Below are 21174 nucleotides of genomic sequence, written 5' to 3'. Positions count from 1 at the left end.
CGAACAGCCTCAGCTACTTGGTGAGGCCCTGGGTGATCTAGCAAGACCTATCTCAAATTAAATACAGAAAAGGTTTCAGGATGTATTGCAGTGGTACACCACACCTGGGCTCACTCCCCAGCATGCCCTTCCTCTGAAAATAACATGAAATACTGCGATTACTCTCAAAGTTTTCTCAGGACTTACTGCAATCAGTTCTAGTAGACCTGTCACTACAGATTAGTGTGCATTTTCTTTTCTCCTTCCTTCCTTCCTTTCTTATTCTCCCTCTCCCTCTCCCTCTCCCTCTCTCTCTCTCTCTCTCTCTCTCTCTCTCTGGGGCATTCTACCTCCAAGCTACACCCTCAGCACAATTTAATACTTTATTTTGAAACAAGGTCTCAATAAGTCCTAAAGAGCCTCAAAAGCTGCTGAGGCTGACTGCAAACCTGCAATCCTCCTGTCTCAGCTTCCTAAAATGCAATCACTTCTGCAGTTTCTTGTGCCTGGTGTCTGCTGCTATTCGCAGGATAACTCTGAGATGGCACTGAGTCACCGGAAGCAACAGCACTCAATCCTCTGCACCGCTGGGTAGTATGCCACTTGCAGAAATACCACAGTTAGTTTATTCACCTGCGAATGGACATTTGGGTGGTTTCCAGTTTGATGTTCTCAGGAATGAGGCTACTAGAAATAGCTGAGTCTAAGACTTCTTGTGAACATATGTTTTAATTTCTCTCACACGAATACCTAGAAGTGGATGGTAAGTATATGTTTAATTTTTTTTTTTTTTGAGTGGTACTGGGGTTCCTGGAAGCCCTTCTACCTCCGGGCTACACTCCCAGACCTATTTTATATTTTTGAAACAGGGTCTCTTACGCCAGCGCGGCTGGCTTCGAACCTGCGCGATCCTCCTGTCTCCGCCTCCCAAGCGCGGGGATTACAAGCGTGCGCCACCACGCCCGGCTATGTTTAATTTTTTAATAAACTGCCAAAGAGATTTCCAAAGATCTCCTTTCTCACATTCCCCTCCGCAGTGTCTGAGTGTGCTATTGCTCTATCTCCTCACTAACACTTAGTCTTGTCATTTTATCCCTAATCATTTAAAAATGTTCCTTGCCTGATTAATGATGACTTTGTATGATTATGTCTATCTCTCCTACTCCTGGAAATCCTGAGGACAGCCTGAGGTCAACAGAGTAACTAGCATATAATAGGTACTTAACTAAGAGCAACATCCAATAAATACTGGTTGAATGAATGCAACATGCTGTTCCCATACACAAAAAGATGGTAAGCAAATTGTTAATAGTCCTACTAATGAGTTATCAGGAAGTCTGTCTTCCTACACTCATCTGCCTGTATCTGGGATTTCCCCACTCAGCTGTGGATGAGAGGTCAAGCATAACCCAATTATGCTGCCCAATATGGTACAGGGCCTCTGGTAGGCAAATCAAAAAGGCACTGTTTGCATTATACAGCCTGCTGAGTGCAGGCACTGACACTGGAGGCAGGGGTGTGTGACTTAATTCTCCAAAAGCCTTCCAGAAAAAAGCTTTTGAAAATGAACATGGTTCAGTTGCAGTAGTACCCAATCAGGTGATTTCCTGAAAGGTAGAGCCCTGATTCTGTCGCCAGGTTTTGTGTAGGATTCTGATTCCTCATGAGTGCAGGGGATGGGAATAGAAAATGCTACCACCTGTGTGCTTGTGTGTTTGTGTGTGGGTGTTACTGAGGATGGAACCCCAGGCACTCTACCTTTGAGCTATACCCCTAACTTTTCTTCTTCTTTTTTTTCCCCCAGTACCCAGGACTTAACCTGGAGGCATTCTGCTTGTGAGTTACAGCCCTAGCCCTATTTGGTATTATTTATTTTGAAACAGGGTCTCACTAAGTTGTAGAAGACCTCACTAAGCAGATGAGGAAGACCACGAACGAACTTGCGATCCTCTTATCTCAGCCCTTCCCCCCAAGTATAAGGATTACAACCTTGTGCCACCACGCCCAGCTCCCCTAACTCTTCTTATGTTTTGTGTTTGAAACAGGGTCTTCCTAGGTTGCTCAGAGTCTCTCTCTGGTGCTAAAGCTGTACCTGATCATACCTGTGGTCCCTTCTGTCTCAGCCTCCCAAGTACTGGGATTATAAGTGTGTGCCATCATGCCCAAATTGCTGCCACCATTTTTCTAGTGAAGCTGATCTTGTACTTTGTACTGAAGTTTTGCCTGCAGTGACAAAAGACTTGAGGTGTTCCCTGACATCTTCCCAAGGGCCAGCTTCCCACCATACCTGGTTTTCAGAGCAACAAAATGTTTTCTTGTGAAATAAGATTACATATGCCCCAAGTGCCTAGCACAATGCTAGATCATAGCAGCACTCAACAAATGTTTAAGAAATAGAAAGCAGAGCTGAGTGTAATGACACATGCCTATAATCCCAGTATCTGGTAGATTGAGATGGGAGACTTGCAGGTTCGAGGACAGCCTCAGCAAGTAGTGAGAATCTCAACCTAGTGAGACCCTGTTTCAAAATTTAAAAATCAGGATGGGAGCAGGCATGGTGCACATGCTTGTAATCCCAACATTTGAGAGGTTGAGACAGGAGGATCCAGGTACTCTGCCTGCCTCAGCTACTTAGAGTGAGGCCCTTTGCAACTCAGTGAGACCCTGTTTCAAAATAAAGAATAAAAAAAATAGGGCTGGGGGTGGAGCTTGGAGGTAGAATGCACCTGAGTTCCACCCCAGTACCAGAAACAAGCAAACAAACAAAAAATAGAAATCAGGCTGGGAGTGTAGCTCAGAGGTAAAATGCCTTTGGGTTCCATCCCTGGTACCTGGTACCAAAAAACAAACAAACAAACAAACAAACAAACAAACAAACAAACAACAACAAAAAAAAGGGGTGGTAGGGTGAGTAGATATAACAGAAAACCATTTCTGGCACTATTATTTGTAACAGCTACCAGTCTTCCTTGACTTCAGAAAGTTTGGCGTTCCATGGGAAGACTAAAATTCAAATATACGAAAAAAAAAATCATGGTCTACCAGTTTGTTTGTGGTACTGGATTAAACCCAGGGGCATTCTACCTCCTAGCTATACCCCAGTCCTATTTTATTTTTATTTTGAAACAGGATCTCACTAAGTTGATGAGAGTCTCACTACTTGCTGAGGTTGGCCAGGAACCTTGATCTTCCTGTCTCAGCCTCCCAAGTACTGGGCCAACACACCAGGCTTCTACCAGTTTTTTATACAAAGTGGTGTGCATATATTATAATTCAAAATATTAAACAGGTGCCTTGCTGGGTGTGGTGGCACATGCTTGTAATCCCCGCGCTTGGGAGACAGAGACAGGAGGATCATGCTGGTTTAAAGCCAGCTTTGCTGGCTTAAGAGACCCTGTTTCCAAATAAAAATATAAAATAGGTCTGGGAGTATAGCCCGGAGGTAGAAGGGTTTCCAGGAACCCCAGTACCACCAAAACAAAACAAAACAAAACAAAAAAACAAAAAACAGGTGCCACTGGGCATGGTGGCACACGCTTGTAATCCCCGTGCTTGGGAGGTTGAGACAGGAGGATCACATAGGTTCGAAGCCAGCCTCAGCTACTTAGTGAGACTCTCAGCAACTTAGTGAGACCCTGTTTCCAAATAAAATATAAAATAGGCCTGGGAGAATAGCCCGGAGGTAGGAAAGCCCCTGGGTTCCACCCCTAGTACCACAAAACAAACAAACAAATAAACCACCACCACCACCACCAAACAGGTGCCTCTGCCAAATGAAACTGCTTCTCTCTAGAACAATTCCCCCTGTAGTGCTTGCTAGAAGGCTGAGGAGTGGTGACCTTTTCAGTAAACAAATCAATGAAAAAAGGACTAGCTGAATGGGACATCATTTTTGTCAGTTACGCAGTCTCTTCCCACTGCCAAAAGAAAAAGGCTCAAAATCACTATGTGCATGCACATCACTGTCAAGATTATTTAAATAATGTCAGACTATAATGCACCAATAAAAGCATATTAAAAAAGAAACAAAAAAATCACCAAAAAAGATGGGAAAGTTTGTTCTCATATATTATTCAGAGAAACTATACCTATAGAATGCCCCCCCCCCTTTTTTTGCAGTACTGGGGATGACGCAGGGGCATTCTACCTCCAAACTGCACCCCCAGCCCTATTTTTTATTCTTTATTCTGAAATAGGGTCTCACTGAGTTGCAAAGGACCTAAGTAGCTGAGGCTGTCTGCAAACTGCATCCTCCTGTCTCAGCCTCCCACACCTGTCTTGAGAATGCTATTTTTTGTTACATGGCTACCAAGTGAGACTGAGGTCCAGGGAACAAGTGCAACAGAACAGTGACAAACAGGACCCCATGCACAGGGCCTCCAGGATGCTGAGACCTTTGCAGTGGACACGTGGAAGCTCCCCCGAGAGGCTCCTATGTTCCTATCCTGAAGGACACAGACATGCCCTAAATTATAGAAAACACGGACTTGAATTTGGCCCGAAGATCTAGGCACAAAACCTTAGTCTGTGACCACCAGGGGATGTAAAGACAGTGAATCTCACCCCCTAACAATTATTCTCAGGAGGATGGTGAGGAAGATCGAAAAGTAATGCCCCCAATTCCTTTGAGATAAATGCACAGAATCAAATATTCCTACTTCCTGCCATGCATCAGAGAGCTCATAGCCTGGCCAATGTTCTCTGTCACTTAAAGAGTCACACTGGTCTAGAAGGAAGCAATGACTTCATGACCTCAACCAATTTTCTATGTAGATGAAAACTGCAAAAAGAAAAAGCATTTGAGGCAGAAATAGAAAGTCCTTCTAATTCCCAGGCTTCGCCATTCTGCCGCTGATCTCATGGAGGTCCCAGAGCAGCTGTGGTGGTGACATGCCCTCTTCTTGCCTTTCCATGTAACCAGAGCTGAGAGAATGAAAATCTAATACCCTATTAGCACAGCAAGCACTGAGGTTGTTCCGGGACCCGTCTGGCCTAAAAGCATCTGCAGATCAATTTGAAGGCTGTTCTACCTACTGGTCACGGCTCACACACATTCAGATTTCAGGAAATATGAAACAAGGACAAATGAACTAGTCACAGACCTCATGTAAAAATGTAGATGCACATTAACGTCAGTCTGCATCCATAATGTTATGAGATAATCTAAGCAGGAAAAAATACAGGAACGCCTCAGTGAGGGCTCTGGTTACAGATATCATCAACGGCAAAATCTGAGGTAAGAACGCCATGACCCTTTTTATTGTGATCTCTGTTTACAGGGTAATTTATTTACAAGCTATGGGGACTAGACACAGCAGTCACAGAAATGTGCCCCCTCTGCAAACAAAGCTTCTCTCCCTACACTCCCAGTACCTCCTTCTGATAGTAGTTCTTGCTGAGACAGGAGGATCATGGTTCGTGGACAGTCTCAGCTACTACTTAGTGAGGCCCTCACCCTTTTTATTTTGAAATAGGGCCTTTTTATTTATTATTTATTTATGGGGGAAGCCTCATCCTTTTTGAAATAGGGCCTTGCTAAATTGCCAAAACTGGCCTCAAACCTGTAAGCTTCCCATCTCAGCTAATATTCTTGAAGTGATAAGGTTAGGCAGTGTTGGAGAAGTCTTTAAGCTTAGGGATATATTCCAAAGTTTTAGGGACATCTGCAGTTTGCTTTAAATGGTTTAACAATAATAAAAATTAAGGGGAGGAAAGGGGCAAAGGTGGAAAAATGCTAACCATAGAATCCCAGATGGCCATTGTAAAATTCTTTCAAGTTTTCATGAATTTTACAACCCTCAGTTTGAAAAGTTGAGGTAAAAAAGAAAGCCATGAGTGTTTATACTTAAAAAGTAAAATCTGGCCGGGCGTGGTGGCACACGCTTGTAATCCCTGCGCTTGGGAGGCTGAGACAGGAGGATCATGCAGGTTTGAAGCCAGCCTCAGCTGGCTTAAGAGACCCTGTCTCCAAATAAAATATAAAATAGGTCTGGGAGTGTAGCCCAGAGGTAGAGGACCCCTGGGTTCCATCCCCTGTACCACAAAAAAAAGAAAAAAAAAAAGTAAAATCTGAACGTCAAACAAAGGCATAGAAGACAGAAAGTATTACTGGTGAAGTGAATGGTGACCAGCCTTCCAGCACATTTCTGAGGGTCGGGCCCCACATCGCTTGCCCATGTGTGGGTTTCCCCGAGCCCTTGTGGACCCTCTTGAAGCAGGATTTTTCATTACCCTTGTTCTATGTATGGCGGAGAAAAAAATTCTGAGGAAGGACTGTAGACTGGAAACGCTATCGCTACTTCAAAGGCCCCTCCTAACTGTTCTGCTTCTTAATTTTAAGTACATCAGGAGAAAATGCTATGTTGTTGGCAACAGGAGTGATTAAGTCATCTGTGCTATAGCCACTTATACAGCATTATTCAGCAATGCATACGGCAGTCCTATTTTCCCTATTTCAAAACAAGTTGTACGCCAGGCGTGGTGGCGCACGCTTATAATCCTCGCACTTGGGAGGCTGAGACAGGAGGATCACACAGGTTCAAAGCCAGCCACAGCTACTTAGTGAGGCTTTCAGCAACTTAATGAGACTCTGTTTCCAAATAAAATATAAAATAGGTCTGGGAGTATAGCCAAGAGCTAGAAAGCCTCTGGGTTCCACCCCCAGTACCACCAAAAAAACAAAAACCAAAAACAAAAACAAAACAAGCTGTACAAAATAAACACATGTAATTTGTTTGCTAATTAAATAGTTCTTAAAAACAGTTATATGTTAGCCAGGCACAATAGTGTATGCTTGCAATGCCAACTATTAGGGAGGCTCACAGGAAGATTGCAAGTTTGAGGCCAACCTGGGCAATTTAGTGAACCCTGTCTCAAAATAAAAAAATAAAAAGGGCTGAGCATGGTGGCGCACACTTGTAATCCCAGCATTTGGGAGGCTAGGACAGGAGGATCATGGTTTGTGGACAGCCTCAGCTACTTAGTGAGGCTCTTTGCAACTCAGTGAGACCCTGTTTCAAAATAAAGAATAAAAAAATAGGGTTGAGGCGTATAGCTTGGACGTAGAATGCCTTTGGGTTCCATCCACAGTAACACACACACACACACACACACACACACACACGCGCGCGCGCGCAAATTAAAATTAAAAAAATTAAAAGGCTGGAGTAGTAGAGCTCCTCTGGGTTCTATCCCCTATATTGAAAGTGGTAGAAAAGGTCATGCTTTCACAAAGTATTCAACAACAGAGGATCATGATCACAAAGCCAAGTCTTGTTTAAAACACAGTCATTGTTTGAAATGCAGGCGGGAGGGGGCAGGTCGGCACCTGGCAGGCAGGGTTTTCCAGCAGAGTGTTGTGGTCCCATTAGCAGGGTAGACTGAGAAGAGGGATGATGGGACAGTACAATTTAAGTGAAGGGGACTGAGCCAAGAGATGATAAAGTAGGCCTGATAGACTTGGAGCCTGATTAGATGAGTCAGAGATGACTCTACTGTTGTAAGTATTTGTGACAAGGACAGTGATGCAATCTATCAGGGCTTTAAGAACAGCAGCTTGGTGGTGGCTGAGGCAGGGTGGAAGAAGTCTTCATGGCTGAAAGGATTCACAACTAAAAAATAGCGGGGAGAGGTAGCATTTCACCCATGGATACAAAGGTATTTTCTTTTTTGTACTGGGGATGGAACCCAGGGGCATTCTACCTCCAAGCTATACGCCCAGCCCTATTTTTTTATTCTTTGTTTTGAAACAGGGTCTCACTGAGTTGCAAAGGGCCTCACTAAGTAGCTGAGGCTGTCCATGAGCAGCAATGCTGGGATTACAAGCTTGCACCACCATGCCCAGCGTGGATACATAGTTCTAATCATACTAAGTGGAAAGCTGAAGAAGCCAGGCAGGTCAGCTCATCAGTGTGCTCAACTGGAGGGCATCTGGGGGACACAGTACCTGATGACGCTACAGCAAGCTGCTTAAGAAAGCCCTTCCTATCGGGCGTGGTGGTGCCCGCTTGTAATCCCAGTACTTGGGAGGCTGAGACAGGAGTATTGCGCAGGTTTGAAACCAGCCTCAGGTACTTACTTAGGGAGGCTCTCAGCAACTTAGTGAGACCCTGTTTCCAAATGAAGTATAAAAATAGGTCGGGGAGTGTAACCCAAAGGCAAAAAGCCCCTGGGTTCCATCCCCAGGACCAAAAAAGAAAGCCCTTCACAAAGGTTTCCCATGGGAAGGGCAAGATCTTCCTGACAGAGAATCTACTAATCAATGGAGACACTGAAAAATTCTGGTGATCATCGTCCCAAAGAAAGTCATGGTTGGATGCTCAAACTGGGAATGTGGCTGAGTAGAAGAGAACTTACCTAGCATATGGGAGGCCCTGCCTGATTCCACCTCCCATACCACCATAACAAACAAATCAAACTAGCAAGCGAAAGTATTAGGAGAAACTTATTACTTATAGTCTCAAAGCATCTCTGAACAAATACTAAGGTCCAAGGGGAAATGAGTAGAAATGAGTTCTCCAGAGCACAAAGCAGACAGACACCACCTTCATCAAGTGATGGAAGTGAACAGCTCGTGATGGGAAAAAGCAAAATCTAGACCTTCAGATAGGAAGCACTAAGGACACAGCACCCCTGCCTGCTGTCCTGCTCTTCTCCACCAAAAGCGCAGAACAAATTTCATCATGAGGAAACATTGGGGGAGAAAAAGCCACCTTGAGGGACAAATAGAAAATAACCGAACAACTCATTTGTATTCTTTGAAACATCAAGGTCATGAATAACAGACCAAACAGCTCCAGATTAGAGGAGACTGAAGAGTTTTCGCAACCAAATGTGACATGTAGGCCAGGATTCTGGACCAAAATAATATTTGTATGTTGCTATAAAGGACATATAGTGATAAAATGAAAATGTGTATAAATTAGACTGATATTAATATCAAATCAATGTCAATTTCCTATACTTGATAACTACACAATGATTCTGTAATGAATGTTTTCAAGGAAAACCCACTCAAGCATTTGTAAGAAAAGGTACATAGAGCCAGGCATGGTGGCGCACGCTTGTAATCCCTGCGCTTGGGAGGCTGAGACAGGAGGATCGCACAGGTTCGAAGCCAACCTCAGCTACTTAGTGAGGCTCTCAGCAACTTAGTGAGACCCTGTTTCCAAATAAAATAGAAAATAGGTCTGGGAGTATAGCCCGGAGGTAGAAAGCCTCTGGGTTCCACCCCAGTACCACATAAATAAATAAATAAATAAATAAATAAATAAATAAATAAATAAATGGAAGGAAGGAAGGAAAAAAAAAAAGAAAAGGACACTGAGATAAGGCTTTGCGCACAGAATGGGCTAAGGAAGGCTGCAGAGCTGGTACAATTACACAAAATGCTTACAAAGATTTAAACCTGGGATGCCACACAGAAGAGGCTGGAAGTAACTAAAAAGTCTTTGGTGAATTTCAACCTTTCCTGGTTCGACATATCCTGAGTAAATATTAACACCACTATTTAGCTTCATGGGATATAGCTGAAACAACCAGTGCAGCCACACCACACAGTACTTAACAGCACTATAGGTAACACTGGCAACTGGAAAAACAGAGGAAGCTTTAGTCCCTGTCTTTGTTTCAAATTAATACAAACCTATATTTTTTAGCTTAACTATTAACACTCAGGAATCCACATTAGCACATGCCTATTATGACATCTTCTCAAAGCTCATCAGCCTTGAAAGCAGGAGAAAACTGAGAAAAACAATAGAGTGAACCTGGAAGGCCAAAGAGACAAGTGGGTGCTCTAAATGAATTAAACAAATGCTTTTGTGTGTGTGTGTGTGTGTGTGTGTGTGTGTGTGTGTGTGTGTGTGTGGTTTACTGGGGATGGAACCCAGAGGCATTCTACCTCCAAGCCACACTCCAGCCCTATTATTTTATTCTTTATTTTGAAACAGGATCTCACTGAGTTGCAAAGAGCCTCACTAAGTAGCTGAGAGGCTGTCCTTCAACCTCGATCCTCCTGTCTCAGCCTCCCAAATGCTGGGATTACAAGTGTGCACCACCATGCCTGGCTCAATAAATGGGTTTAAAACAAATAAAATCTTGCTATTTCAAGAACCCTGTAGAAAATTTGAAGAGCCTGTATTTGTGATAATTCCAAGTTGTCAGTGTAGCTGAAATTCAGCTGTTTGACAAGATATCCAAGCATCCTGTTTGTTTTTTTTTAACCTCAGAAAAGACGTCCTATCAATACATGGGTTTGAGGCATCAAACAGTAGTATGAGGGGCTGTAACAGTCACAACTATTCATTCGTTTTACTAAACCAAATGCATTATGTGTCCAGGATAGTGCAGAGAACACTGTGATAAATAAAACCCTTCTCCTATCTTCAAGGAGCTTACTGATCTAGGAGCTTACTGATGTATAGGGGAAACAGACTGGTAAAATACAGATAAATACAGAGTAAAAAGAAAGCCAACTAATGAACCAAGCACAGCACCAGCAGCACAGCACAGAGCACTGGTGCACAGCCCACCAGAGAAGAGACCTAACCTGCGACACTGAAGTCCTCAGGACAGAATAGCTCCCACGTACGGAGAAACCCAATCAATATCACACAACAGCCCACAACTGCACAGACGCAGCAGACCTAACGCCTGGCACCTATCAGGTCACTCAGCTCCTTCTCAAGAGCATCTCACACTCAACAAGCACAGCTTCTCAACACTCCGGAGGCTTCGCCCTCCAGAAAGCTTCCCGCAGACAACAGAAAGGCCCAGTTGTCTGCAAGGTAATACTCTCACCTGTGGCTTCAATGTATTCGATGCATCTTTCAATAAAAATAGGGATTGGCTTCTCTGGGGTCACAACAGTTGTTAAGGGTACCCCAAAATAGTTACTCTCCCAAGTTGCCTTCGTGATGGATGGCCGTGGTTTGGGCTTTGGTTTCTGTACGGAAAAAAGAAAACAAAAACAAAGTGAATATCAACATGTATCAGTAAGGTTTCCAGAGAGGAAATCACAGTGGGGTGGAAATTGCTGAAAAGATTTCAAGTATGATAAAGAGACCCACTTGCTCATCTCATAATTTCTGCATTTTCTAGCCTATGAATACCACATAAGGTGCTGGAAAGTTGCCACACAATCACACCTTGAGTGTGAGACTGTGTTATTAGAACTAAGATGTTTATTATCAGCAGACCAAGTTTATTTAATAAAATAACAATAAAATGACTATCCACATCCTTTATCAGGAATACACTGGAGTAAACAGGAAGTTTTCCAAACATTCCACATAGATATAAAGATGTCATATACTCACAGATGTCTAAAATCAGCTGGGCGTGGTGGCGCACACCTGTAACCTCAGTACTTGGAAAGCTGAGACAGGAGGATCACAGGTTTGTTGACAGCCTCAGCAAATAATGAGACTCTATTACTTGGAAACAGGGTCAACCTAGCAAGACCCTGTTTCCAAATGAGAAATAAAATAAATATTTATTTATACCGAGGGTATAGCTCAAAGGTAGAATGCCTCTGGGTTCAATCCCCAGTACCACAAAAATAAATAAATAAATAAAGCTAAAACTTCAAAAGATAAAAGATGAATTGGATAAGTTCCTCTTTCCAGAAAGGACATACAGCATTTAGCCTTCTAGGGCTCAGAGCCCAAAGCGAGAATTCCCTTTGATACATTAGACGGACGTTCATTTTTCATGGCTGTCACATTAGGAAAACTAAGACAACTAGGAAACCACACTAATAACATAATTCTTTGTCTATTCTTTCCCCAAAGTTACTTTGCTTGAAGAGTGGCAGCAGAGCAACAGCAAGAACTAGTACTTGAAAACTTACTATGAATCCACCAAGTCCCAAAGATGTTCACTTTTAAACCTTCCAACATCCTATTTCACAAGAGAAAGTCGCATGTGCCTAACTGACACAACTAGTGACGGTGCTCCGACTCCAATCCAGGAGGGCCTTCAAAGTTCATGTGCGTTAATACTGAGACATTCTGCTCTCAACTACTGAACCCTTTTATTTTGAAGCTCACATAGGAAAAAACCCTGCTCTATGCAAATGGTGAATTTCCTAAAGTCACAAAAATGCACTTGAAATTTTGACTTTTTGTTAAAATATCTACTAAAAAGAGGATGGCAGCCAGGCGTGGTGGCACACACTTGTAATCCCAGCATTTGGGAGGCTGAGACGGGAGGATCACTATTCACAGACAGCCTCAGTTAACTTAGTGAGCTCCTTCACAACTCAGGGAGACCCTGTTTCAAACAAATAAAAAGACTAAAAATTAGGGCTGGCATGTAACTCTGCGGCACAATGCCCCAGGGGTTCCTTCCCCAGTATCTATCTATCTCCCCCCACACACACACACATACACACGCGCGCGTGCGGACACCAAAAATAGAGGATGGCAAACAAATAGGACCAAGGCAAGTAAATCCAGTGTGTCTCTAGTTGATGAGACCAATAAAAAGAAGGCAGATTTGCCAGGTGTGGTGATGCACCTGTAATCTCAGTTCTTGGGATGCTGAGACTGGAGGATTGCAGGTTTAATGACAGCCTCAGCAAGTAGTGAGACTCATCAACCTAGTGAGAACCTGTTTCAAAATGAAAATTAAAAATAGGGCTGGGGGTATAGCTCAGAGGTAGAATGCCCCAGGTTCAATCCCTAGTGCCATTAAAAAAAAAAAAAAAAAAAAAAGGCCCAGCATTGTGGTGTAGGCTTGTAATCAGAGAATTCGGGAAGCAGAGACCGGAGACCTTGCAACTCAGTGAGACTCTGTTTCAAAATTAAATTCAAAATTAAGGAGCAGCTGGGTAGGAATGGCATAGGCTTGTAATCTCAGCATTCAGGAGGCTGAGATTGGAGGATCACGGTTCGAGGACAACCTCAGTTACTTAGCAATGCCCTTTACAACTCAGTGAGACCCTGTTTCAAAAAATAAAAAGACTAAAAAAAATAGGGCTGGGGTGTAGCTCAGAGTTACAATGCCCCTGGGTGCCATCCCCAGTACTGAAAAAAAAAAAAAAAAAAAAAAAAAAGCCGATTTACTCAGAGGTGTACATAGGCTATAGGCTATAAACCTAATTAAGGGATTTTTTTTTGGGGGGGGGGTTGAGAGCCTTGCCAAATTGCTGAGGCTGTAATTCTGTTTCAGCCTCCCATGTACTAGGATTACAGGTGTGCACTACCATGCTTGGCCTAGTTAGAGTTCCTAACATAAAATCCACCAAAGGAGCAACTATCTGCCAGGTCACCAGTCAACCTTTTTCTTTCCTTCTCCTCCATCTCATTCCTTTTAGTACCCTTTATAAGAGAACAAGTCACTTCCTGTTTAGTCTGAGATTCTTTGAGGAGTTCCTGTACAAACAAGTGGCAAAAAAAAGAACAGTGGAGGATAAAGTGTACACTAAAGAAAGAGCAGGGCCATTTCTGGGCTGCTAGTTTGACAACTCAATGACAAATAATCTAATCTTCACACTGCCTGCTAAGTAGTTCAACATGGTGCACCTTGTGGTCCTGGAGAAGAGCTATGCACTCCATAAGCCCTGGTTCTGCCCTTGCAGTGTGCTCACTCCTGGCCAAACCTGTGACGGCCCCTAAGGCAACGAGGCTCTGACTTCAGACCTCTTATCAAAAAAGGTGAATCAAATTAGTGACTTACGATCTATCATTACAAGAAATTATCAACCATTTAATCTAAGACAGTCTGCATCTTTTTTTTTTTTTTTTTTTTTTTTGCAGTACTAGGGATGGAACTCAGGGGCATTGTACCTCTGAGCTACATCCCCAACCCTATTTTTTTTAGTCTTTATTTTTGAAACAGGATCTCACTGAGTTGAAAAGGGGCTTACTAAGTAACTGAGGCTGGCCGTGAACCGTGATCCTCCTGTCTCAGGCCCGGCTACAGTCTGCATCTTATACTTGTGTAAAGTACAATATAAAAAATTATAGTAAGCCGGGCATGGTGGCGCATGCTTGTAATCCCAGTACTCGGGAGGCCGAGACAGGAGGATCGCACAGATTTTCAAAGCCAGTCTCAGCTACTTAGTAAGGCTCTCAGCAACTTTGTGAGACTCTGTTTCCAAATAAAACATATAAAATATGTCTGGGAGTCTAACTCAGAGGTAGAAAGTCCCTGGGTTCCATCCCCAGTACAAAAAAAAAAAGGGAGAAAACTTGAATAGTGATACATGCATGCACAGTTCACAATATCTAAATTATATTACTAACTACTGTGTCTAACCTAGGTGTCTATCAACAGATAAATGGATAAAGAAAATGTATATACATAAAATGGAATTCTACTCAGCCATAAAGAATAAATTATGTCATTTGTAGGAAAATGGATGGAACTAGAGAATAATGTCCTAAAGTAACTCAGCTAATCTCAAAAAGTCAAGGGTTATATGTTTTCTCTCATATATGGAATCTAGAGAGAAAACAGGAAGCAAAGGGACTTCAGGTAAATGAAGAGACCAACAGAAAGGTGGAAAGGGATTGCGGGAGGGAGGGAGGAGGGGAAAAGAAGGCCCGATGAAGGAAGCAGTTCAAATACTATTATGTCTATACATGAAGACGTCACTACCGATATTACTGACATAACTGGCTAGGGTGGGATCTGGCGGGAACCGCAGCAAGTGCTCTGTGCATGTATGTCTGCATCACACTCAATTTCACTATGATGGATAATTACAATGCACCAAGAATGTAAACTACACCCCAGCCTTATTTTTAAAATTCGAAACAGGGTCTCATTAAGTTGCTAAGGACCTTGCTAAGTTGGTGAGGATGGCATCAAACTTGTGATCTTCCTGTCTCAGCCTCCCAAGTACTAAAATTACAGGCATATGCTACTATGCCCAGGTCAGCACCACCCACCTCCCTTAAAGTTTTAAACAAACTATGGTTTACATATGATTTAAATATGCCCCTGATGCTGGGTGTGGTGGCGCACGCTAGTAATCCCCGTGCTTGGGAGGCTGAGACAGGAGGATCGTGCAGGTTCGAAGCCAGACTCAGCTACTTAGTGAGGCTCTCAGCAACTTAGTGAGACCCTGTTTCCAAATAAAGTATAAAATAGGTCTGGGAGTATAGCCCGGAGGTAGGAAGCCTCTGGGTTCCACCCCAGTACCACCAATAAATAAATAAATAAATAAATATACCCTTGAGATAAGTGAAGGGTGTCACAAACTTAGACAAGAAACCCCCTCCCAAGTACAGGGGATTGAACCCAGGGGCATTCTACCTCTGAACTATACCCCCAGCCCTATTTTTTATTCTTTATTTTGAAACAGAGTTTCACTGAGTTGCAAATAGGCTGGCCAAGAACAGCAATCTTTTTAGCCTCTCCAATGCTGGGATTACAAGCGAATGCTAGGATTACAAGCGTACGCCACCAGGCCCAGCTCTTTCCTTTCCTTTCCTTTCCTTTCCTTCCTTCCTTTTCTTTATTTTTTGTGGTATTGGGGACGGAACCCAGGGGCACTGCACTTCTGAACTACATCCCCAGCCCTATTTTTTTAGTCTTTTTTTTTTTTTCTTTTTGGTGGTACTGGGGGTGGAACCCAGAGGCTTTCTACCTCCGGGCTATACTCCCAGACCTATTTTTTTATATTTTATTTGGAAACAAGGTCTCACTAAGTTGCTGAGAGCCTCACTAAATAGCTGAGGCTGGCTTCAAACCTGCACGATTCTCCTGTCTCAGCCTCCCAAGCGTGAGGATTACAAGCATCTTTTTTTTTTTTTTTTAAACAGGATCTCACTGAGTTACGAAGGGCCTAAATAAGCTGAGGTTGGCCACGAACCTGCGATCCTTCCTCAGTCTCTTAAGTATTGGGATTACAAGCATGGGCCACCATACCCAATTATGTCAAGGAATTCTTGCTCAACTCATTCTAAAGCTTCCTGGTAAGAAAATCAAGTGTTTGTGGTGCATGCCAAGAGCTGGGCCAGATTGCTAATAAATGCTGATTGCTGATAAATGATCAATACTTTAGGCATCTGAATGGTTACTAGGCATATTTTGGGTAGAAATTCTATTCTCCTAAGTGGTTTGCCAGATGTCTCCTGTCTCCAGCCCAGCATGTGTCACTCACTAGAGAGTCATTGGAAGTGCTCTCTGCTTGCAGAGGAGAAAGTAACACTCCCTGACATCCATCTTCTTTTGGGGACCCTCGCTTAGCAGACAGAGCTGAAAAAGCATTTATGCAGAGGAAGCCAAGCCAGGAGAACAATCTGTACACTAGTGCCTCCAAGTGTAGGATCCAATGGTTGAAACAGAATTGTGATTTCTGAGTACTTTGTGTTGTGCCTAGCTATCCTCACCCTCACAGCGACCCTGAAGATAAAGTTACCAGCCCCTTTGACAGATGAGAACAGAATCTAAAAGAAATTCCATTTGGGCATGGACAGTGCTATGAGCTATGACTGCCAATGCACATACTCTTTCTCCACAATCAAGTGTCACTGCCCAGCCGGGCGTGGTGGCGCACGCTGGTAATCCCAGCATTCGGCAGGCTGAGACCGGAGGATTACAGTTTGTGGCCAGCCTCAGTTACTTAGTGAGGCCCTCCGCAACTTAGTGAGACCCTGTTTCAAAATAAAGAATAAAAAATAGGGCAGGGGTTGCAGCTCGAAGGTCAAATGCCTCTGGATTCCATCCCCAGACCCGCAAAAAAAAAAAAAAAAAAAAAAAAAAAAAAAAAAGCCACTGCCCAGACACAGGACTGAACCAGTTTGCATCATCTTCATCTGGACCTTTCAGATTAATATGTTTGAATAAATAACACAGTTCACTGTTCTATACCTCACAGTTTCCTTAAAATCACACCCAATTCTTAGTCTCAAAGCAATCATTTATCAGAATTTGTAAACAATGGTTAATGCCAGCGTTGCAATGGGGAGAAGAAATTATTGGAATCTGCCTCTGGCCTCTAGTAGGAAGCTGTACCTGTCACCTGGTTGGGTATAAGCCTGTGGCACAGCCCCTTAAAGCCCACCAGGGCAGGAACAGAGGGAGAACACCAGCCATGAAATAAGAAAAAGCCACGAGACGGGATCCTTCCTAGAGTCTGGAAGATGGCTGGGTTTCAGAGCATGATGTGTAGTACAAACAACAAATTTGGTGAATAAAAGCAGTTTCCAAGCTGGGTGTGGTGGCGCAGCTTGTAATCGCAGCATTTGGGAGGCTGAGATGGGAGGATCCTGGTTCACAGCCTCAGGTACTCAGTGAAGCCCTTTGTAACTCAGTGAGACCTGTTTCAAAATAAGAATAAAAAATAGGGCTGGGGGTGTAGCTTGGAGGTAGAATGCCCCTGGGTTCCATCCCCAGTCAGTGTGTGTGTGTGTCTGTCTGTCTGTCTGTCTGTGTGTGTCACACACACACACACACACACACACACACACACACACGAGCTGGGTGTGGTGGCACATGCCTGTAATCCTATAATCCTAATAGTCAAGAGGCAGAGACAGGAGGATTACAGGTTTGAAAAAAGAAAAGAAAACAATTATTGGGCACAATGGTGCACATCTATAATCCCAGTACTTGGAAGGCTGAGATGGAAGTATCACAAGTTCGATGCCAACAGTGCATGATAATTTAGCAAGACCCTGTTTCAAAATAAAAAAATAAAACAGGCCTGGGTTTAATTCCCAGTACCACACAAAAAAGTAAGTAAGTATGTCACTAGAATTGTGTACCAACTAGCATAACCTTTAAAATTCTTGTAAGCCCGGTGTGGTGGTGCATGGTTATAATCTCAGTACTTGAGAGGCTGAGACAGGAGAATCACGAGGGTTCACAGACAGTCTCAGCTACTTAGTGAGGTCTTCTGCAACTTAGTAAGACCCTGTACCAAAATAAAAAATATAAAATAGGAGCCAGGTGTGGTGGCACATGCTTGTAATCCCCACGCTTTGGAGGCTGAGACAGGAGGATCGCACAGGCTCGAAGCCAGCCTCAGGTACTTAGCAAGACCCTGTTTCCAAATAAAATAGAAAATAGGTCTGGGAGTGTAGCCCGACGTAAAAAGCCTCTGGGTTCCATCCCCAGTGCCACAAAAAAGGGGGAGGGCACAATTCAGAAAGTGGTCTGAAAATAGGATGATGTCATCTGAATGGGTACAAGCGGGAGACCAACTAAAACGGGCTACACACGACTTGTCCAGTTGGTTGGTGACACACTCTGGACAAACTGTAATGGCAGATCTCAGAAAACAGGAAGATTTCACAAATAGCATTACACAAAATTACTCCATACCACTTTCTTGCTGTGTGTGTGTGTGTGTGTGTGTGTGTGTGTGTGTGTGTGTGAGGGAGGGAGAGAGGGAGGGAGGGAGAGAGGAAGGGAGGGAGGAAGGATATTACTGGGGATAAAACCTAGGGCCTTCTACCTCTGGGCTACGCTCCAGATCTATCTTATTTTTATTTATTTATTTTTTGTGTGTGGTAATGGGGATGGAACCCAGGGACCTTCTACCTCCGGGCTACACTCCCAGACCTATTTTATATTTTATTTAGAAACAGGGTCTCTTAAACCAGTTGAGGCTGGCTTCGAACCTGTGCGATCCTCCTGTCTCAGCCTCCCAAGCGCGGGGATTACAAGCGTGTGCCACCACGCCTGGCTACCTTATATTTTATTTGGAACGGGGAGGGTCTCACCAAGTTGCTGAGAGCCTCACTAAATTGCTGAGGCTGGATTTGAACCAGTGATCTTCCTGCTTCTGCTTCCCAAACACTGGGATTACTAGAGTGCACTACAACATCTGGCCTACTTTCTTGCATTCTGTAACCAACACTGCACCTTTCTGATTAGCAATTATTCTAAAATTTCCAACAGGACTTTAAAAAAGACCTTTCCAATTAAGTTATTCACTTAAGCCCCATATGCATTCCACCTCCAAGCTACACCCCCAGCCTGATTTTTGTCTAAGTTGCAGAGAGCCTCACTAAGTAGCTGAGGCGGTCCATGAACTGCAATCCTCCTGTTTTAGCCTCCAGAATGTTGGGATTACAAGATAATGTTGGGATTACAAACTTGCACCACCACGCCTGGCTCCCATATGTATTCTTACTTGAACTGGTGCTTCTTCTGGCTCAGAATAAACTTGAGCTCAAATTTAACAGAAAACCCGTGGGCCAGGTGTGGTGGTGTACACCCACAATCCTAATACTTGGAAGGCTGAGACAGAAGGATTGTACATTCAAGGGAAGGCCTTGACAACTAATCAAGATCTTGTTTCAAAATAGAGGAGTAAAATAGGACAAGTGGTGTAGCTCAGAGGCAAATGACTCAATGCTCAATTTTAGTCAAACACAAACACACACACAGAAACCCCGAGGGCAGACTAACTCTTGCTAGCAACGTCTATTATTTAAAGTACAAATGCTCAGATTTTGTCCTCTTTTATTTTGCGGTACTGGGAATGGAACCCGGGGGGGGGGGCACTGTACCTCTGAGGTACACCCCCAGCCTTATTTATTCATTTATTTATTGGTGGTACTAGGGATGGAACCCAGGGGCCTTCTACCTCCGGGCTATACTCCCAGACCTTTTTTTTTTTTTTTTTTGAAACAGGGTCTCTTATGTCAGCTAGGCTCTTAAACCTGCCTAATCCTTCTGTCTCAGCCACCCAAGCACAGGGATTACAAGCATGTGCCACCACGCCCGGCAGCATATTTATTTTTTAAAACAGGGTCTCACTGAGTTGTGAAGGGCCTCACTAAGTAGCTCAGGCTGTACTCCAACCATGATCCTCCGGATCTCCACCTCCCGAATGCTGGGATTACAAGCAGGCACCACCACACCCAGCTAGATTTGGTCTTCTTCAATCTGGCAGTTAGTAGCATGACTCAATCATTCACTAGCTTAGAACATCTTTATTTAGGGGTAAATAAGGAAAGAGCACAAAGTCCTGACATTCCTACCATCTATACTTCCTAGATGAGGAGAAAAGAAAAAAAATGCATGCCATCCATCACATGCCCAAAACAGCAGAGATGAGCTGGGCATGGTGGAGCAAGCCTGCATTCCAGTACATGGGGGGCTGAAAGAGGAGGAATTCTAGGTTCAAGGACAGCCTCAGCAATACATAAGACTCTTGGAAAGCTCAGAGTTATAATGCTCCTGGGTTCAATCCCGAGAAAAACTTGAAAAAAAAAAAAAAAAAAGTAAGCTGGGCATGGTAGCACATGCTTGTACCCAGCATTTGGGAGGTTGAGACAGGAGGATCATGGTCTGTGGACAGCCTCAGCTACTTAGTGAGACCCTGTTTCAAAATAAAGAATAAAAAATAGCGCCGGGGTGTAGCTTGGAGGTAGAATGCCCTTGAGTTTCACCCCCAGTACCACAAAGGGGGGGGGGCGCAATAGCTTTTTGCTCTATAAAGGCATGAAGGCTGGCAAAGCAGGTCTGTTCCTGTTGCTCTCTCAGACTGAATTAATGGTCAGTGTAACTGGGGGCTAAATAGACCAGAGGACCTGCCCTAGGAGCATTCAAGGGCCCTGCCTGGAATTCCATGCACACTGACTTGGCTTCCTAGCAGTGGGCCCATTTTCGTCTGTTTGCTTCTTCCCAAATGCTGGACAGGCTTATCTGGAAGGCCCATTTGGAAGCATAGTTGATTCCTGACTAAATCTGAAATCATCTGTGTCCCCACAAAGGTATTTCAGTATCACCAGGAGGGAAAGAGAACGAGCTGGCTCAGTGATGCATCAGAGCCATTTTCTGTTCTTTGAAAAATAGATTTGGGTTGCCTGTTGCAATTTTTTTTTTTTTTAAAAGAACAGGTGTGCTGTAAGCTAAGGCAGATAGTTAAAAGATAGCCTATTTTTATTACCAAACACACAACAGAAGATCTTCAGGCTTAAAATAAACTGAGACTCAAGTGACACCAGTTCAAAACAATTTCTCAAAGTTCCAGTGGCTATGTCCATGTCTCCAAGCTTTTTCTGTCCTCTATTTTAACCAGACCATGAAGCTAGAAATAAACTGCATCATACCATTCTTAGGGGACAGTATGGGTAAGTGGACCTTGTTTAAATTACCAAGGCCCTTTGAATGGTCAAATCGAATGAACTGGCTGAGTGCTCTAAGTATGTTGACCTGACCACTGAATATTAGCAGATTTGTGGAGAGGACTCTAAAAACCCACAGGAGTGGTAGTCAGAGGACTGA

At 43.6% G+C, this 21174-nt stretch overlaps 1 protein-coding gene across 1 annotated transcript in view; it reads right to left on the bottom strand.

Moving 5' to 3' along the window:
* ARHGAP35 (Rho GTPase activating protein 35) overlaps nt 1-21174 on the bottom strand; it is a gene marked incomplete at both ends in the record, with an annotated part of 85251 nt that overhangs the window by 53532 nt on the left and 10545 nt on the right. Inside the window, one exon of the mRNA XM_080704178.1 lies at nt 10780-10924. Coding sequence (XP_080560304.1) covers nt 10780-10924 — 145 coding nt within the window. The remainder of the gene's footprint in view (nt 1-10779; nt 10925-21174) is intronic.

This window comes from Muscardinus avellanarius, assembly GCF_963383645.1.
Source record: "Muscardinus avellanarius genome assembly, chromosome: 10".
NCBI lineage: Eukaryota > Metazoa > Chordata > Mammalia > Rodentia > Gliridae > Muscardinus > Muscardinus avellanarius.
This window is presented reverse-complemented; position numbering and strand designations above follow the sequence as displayed.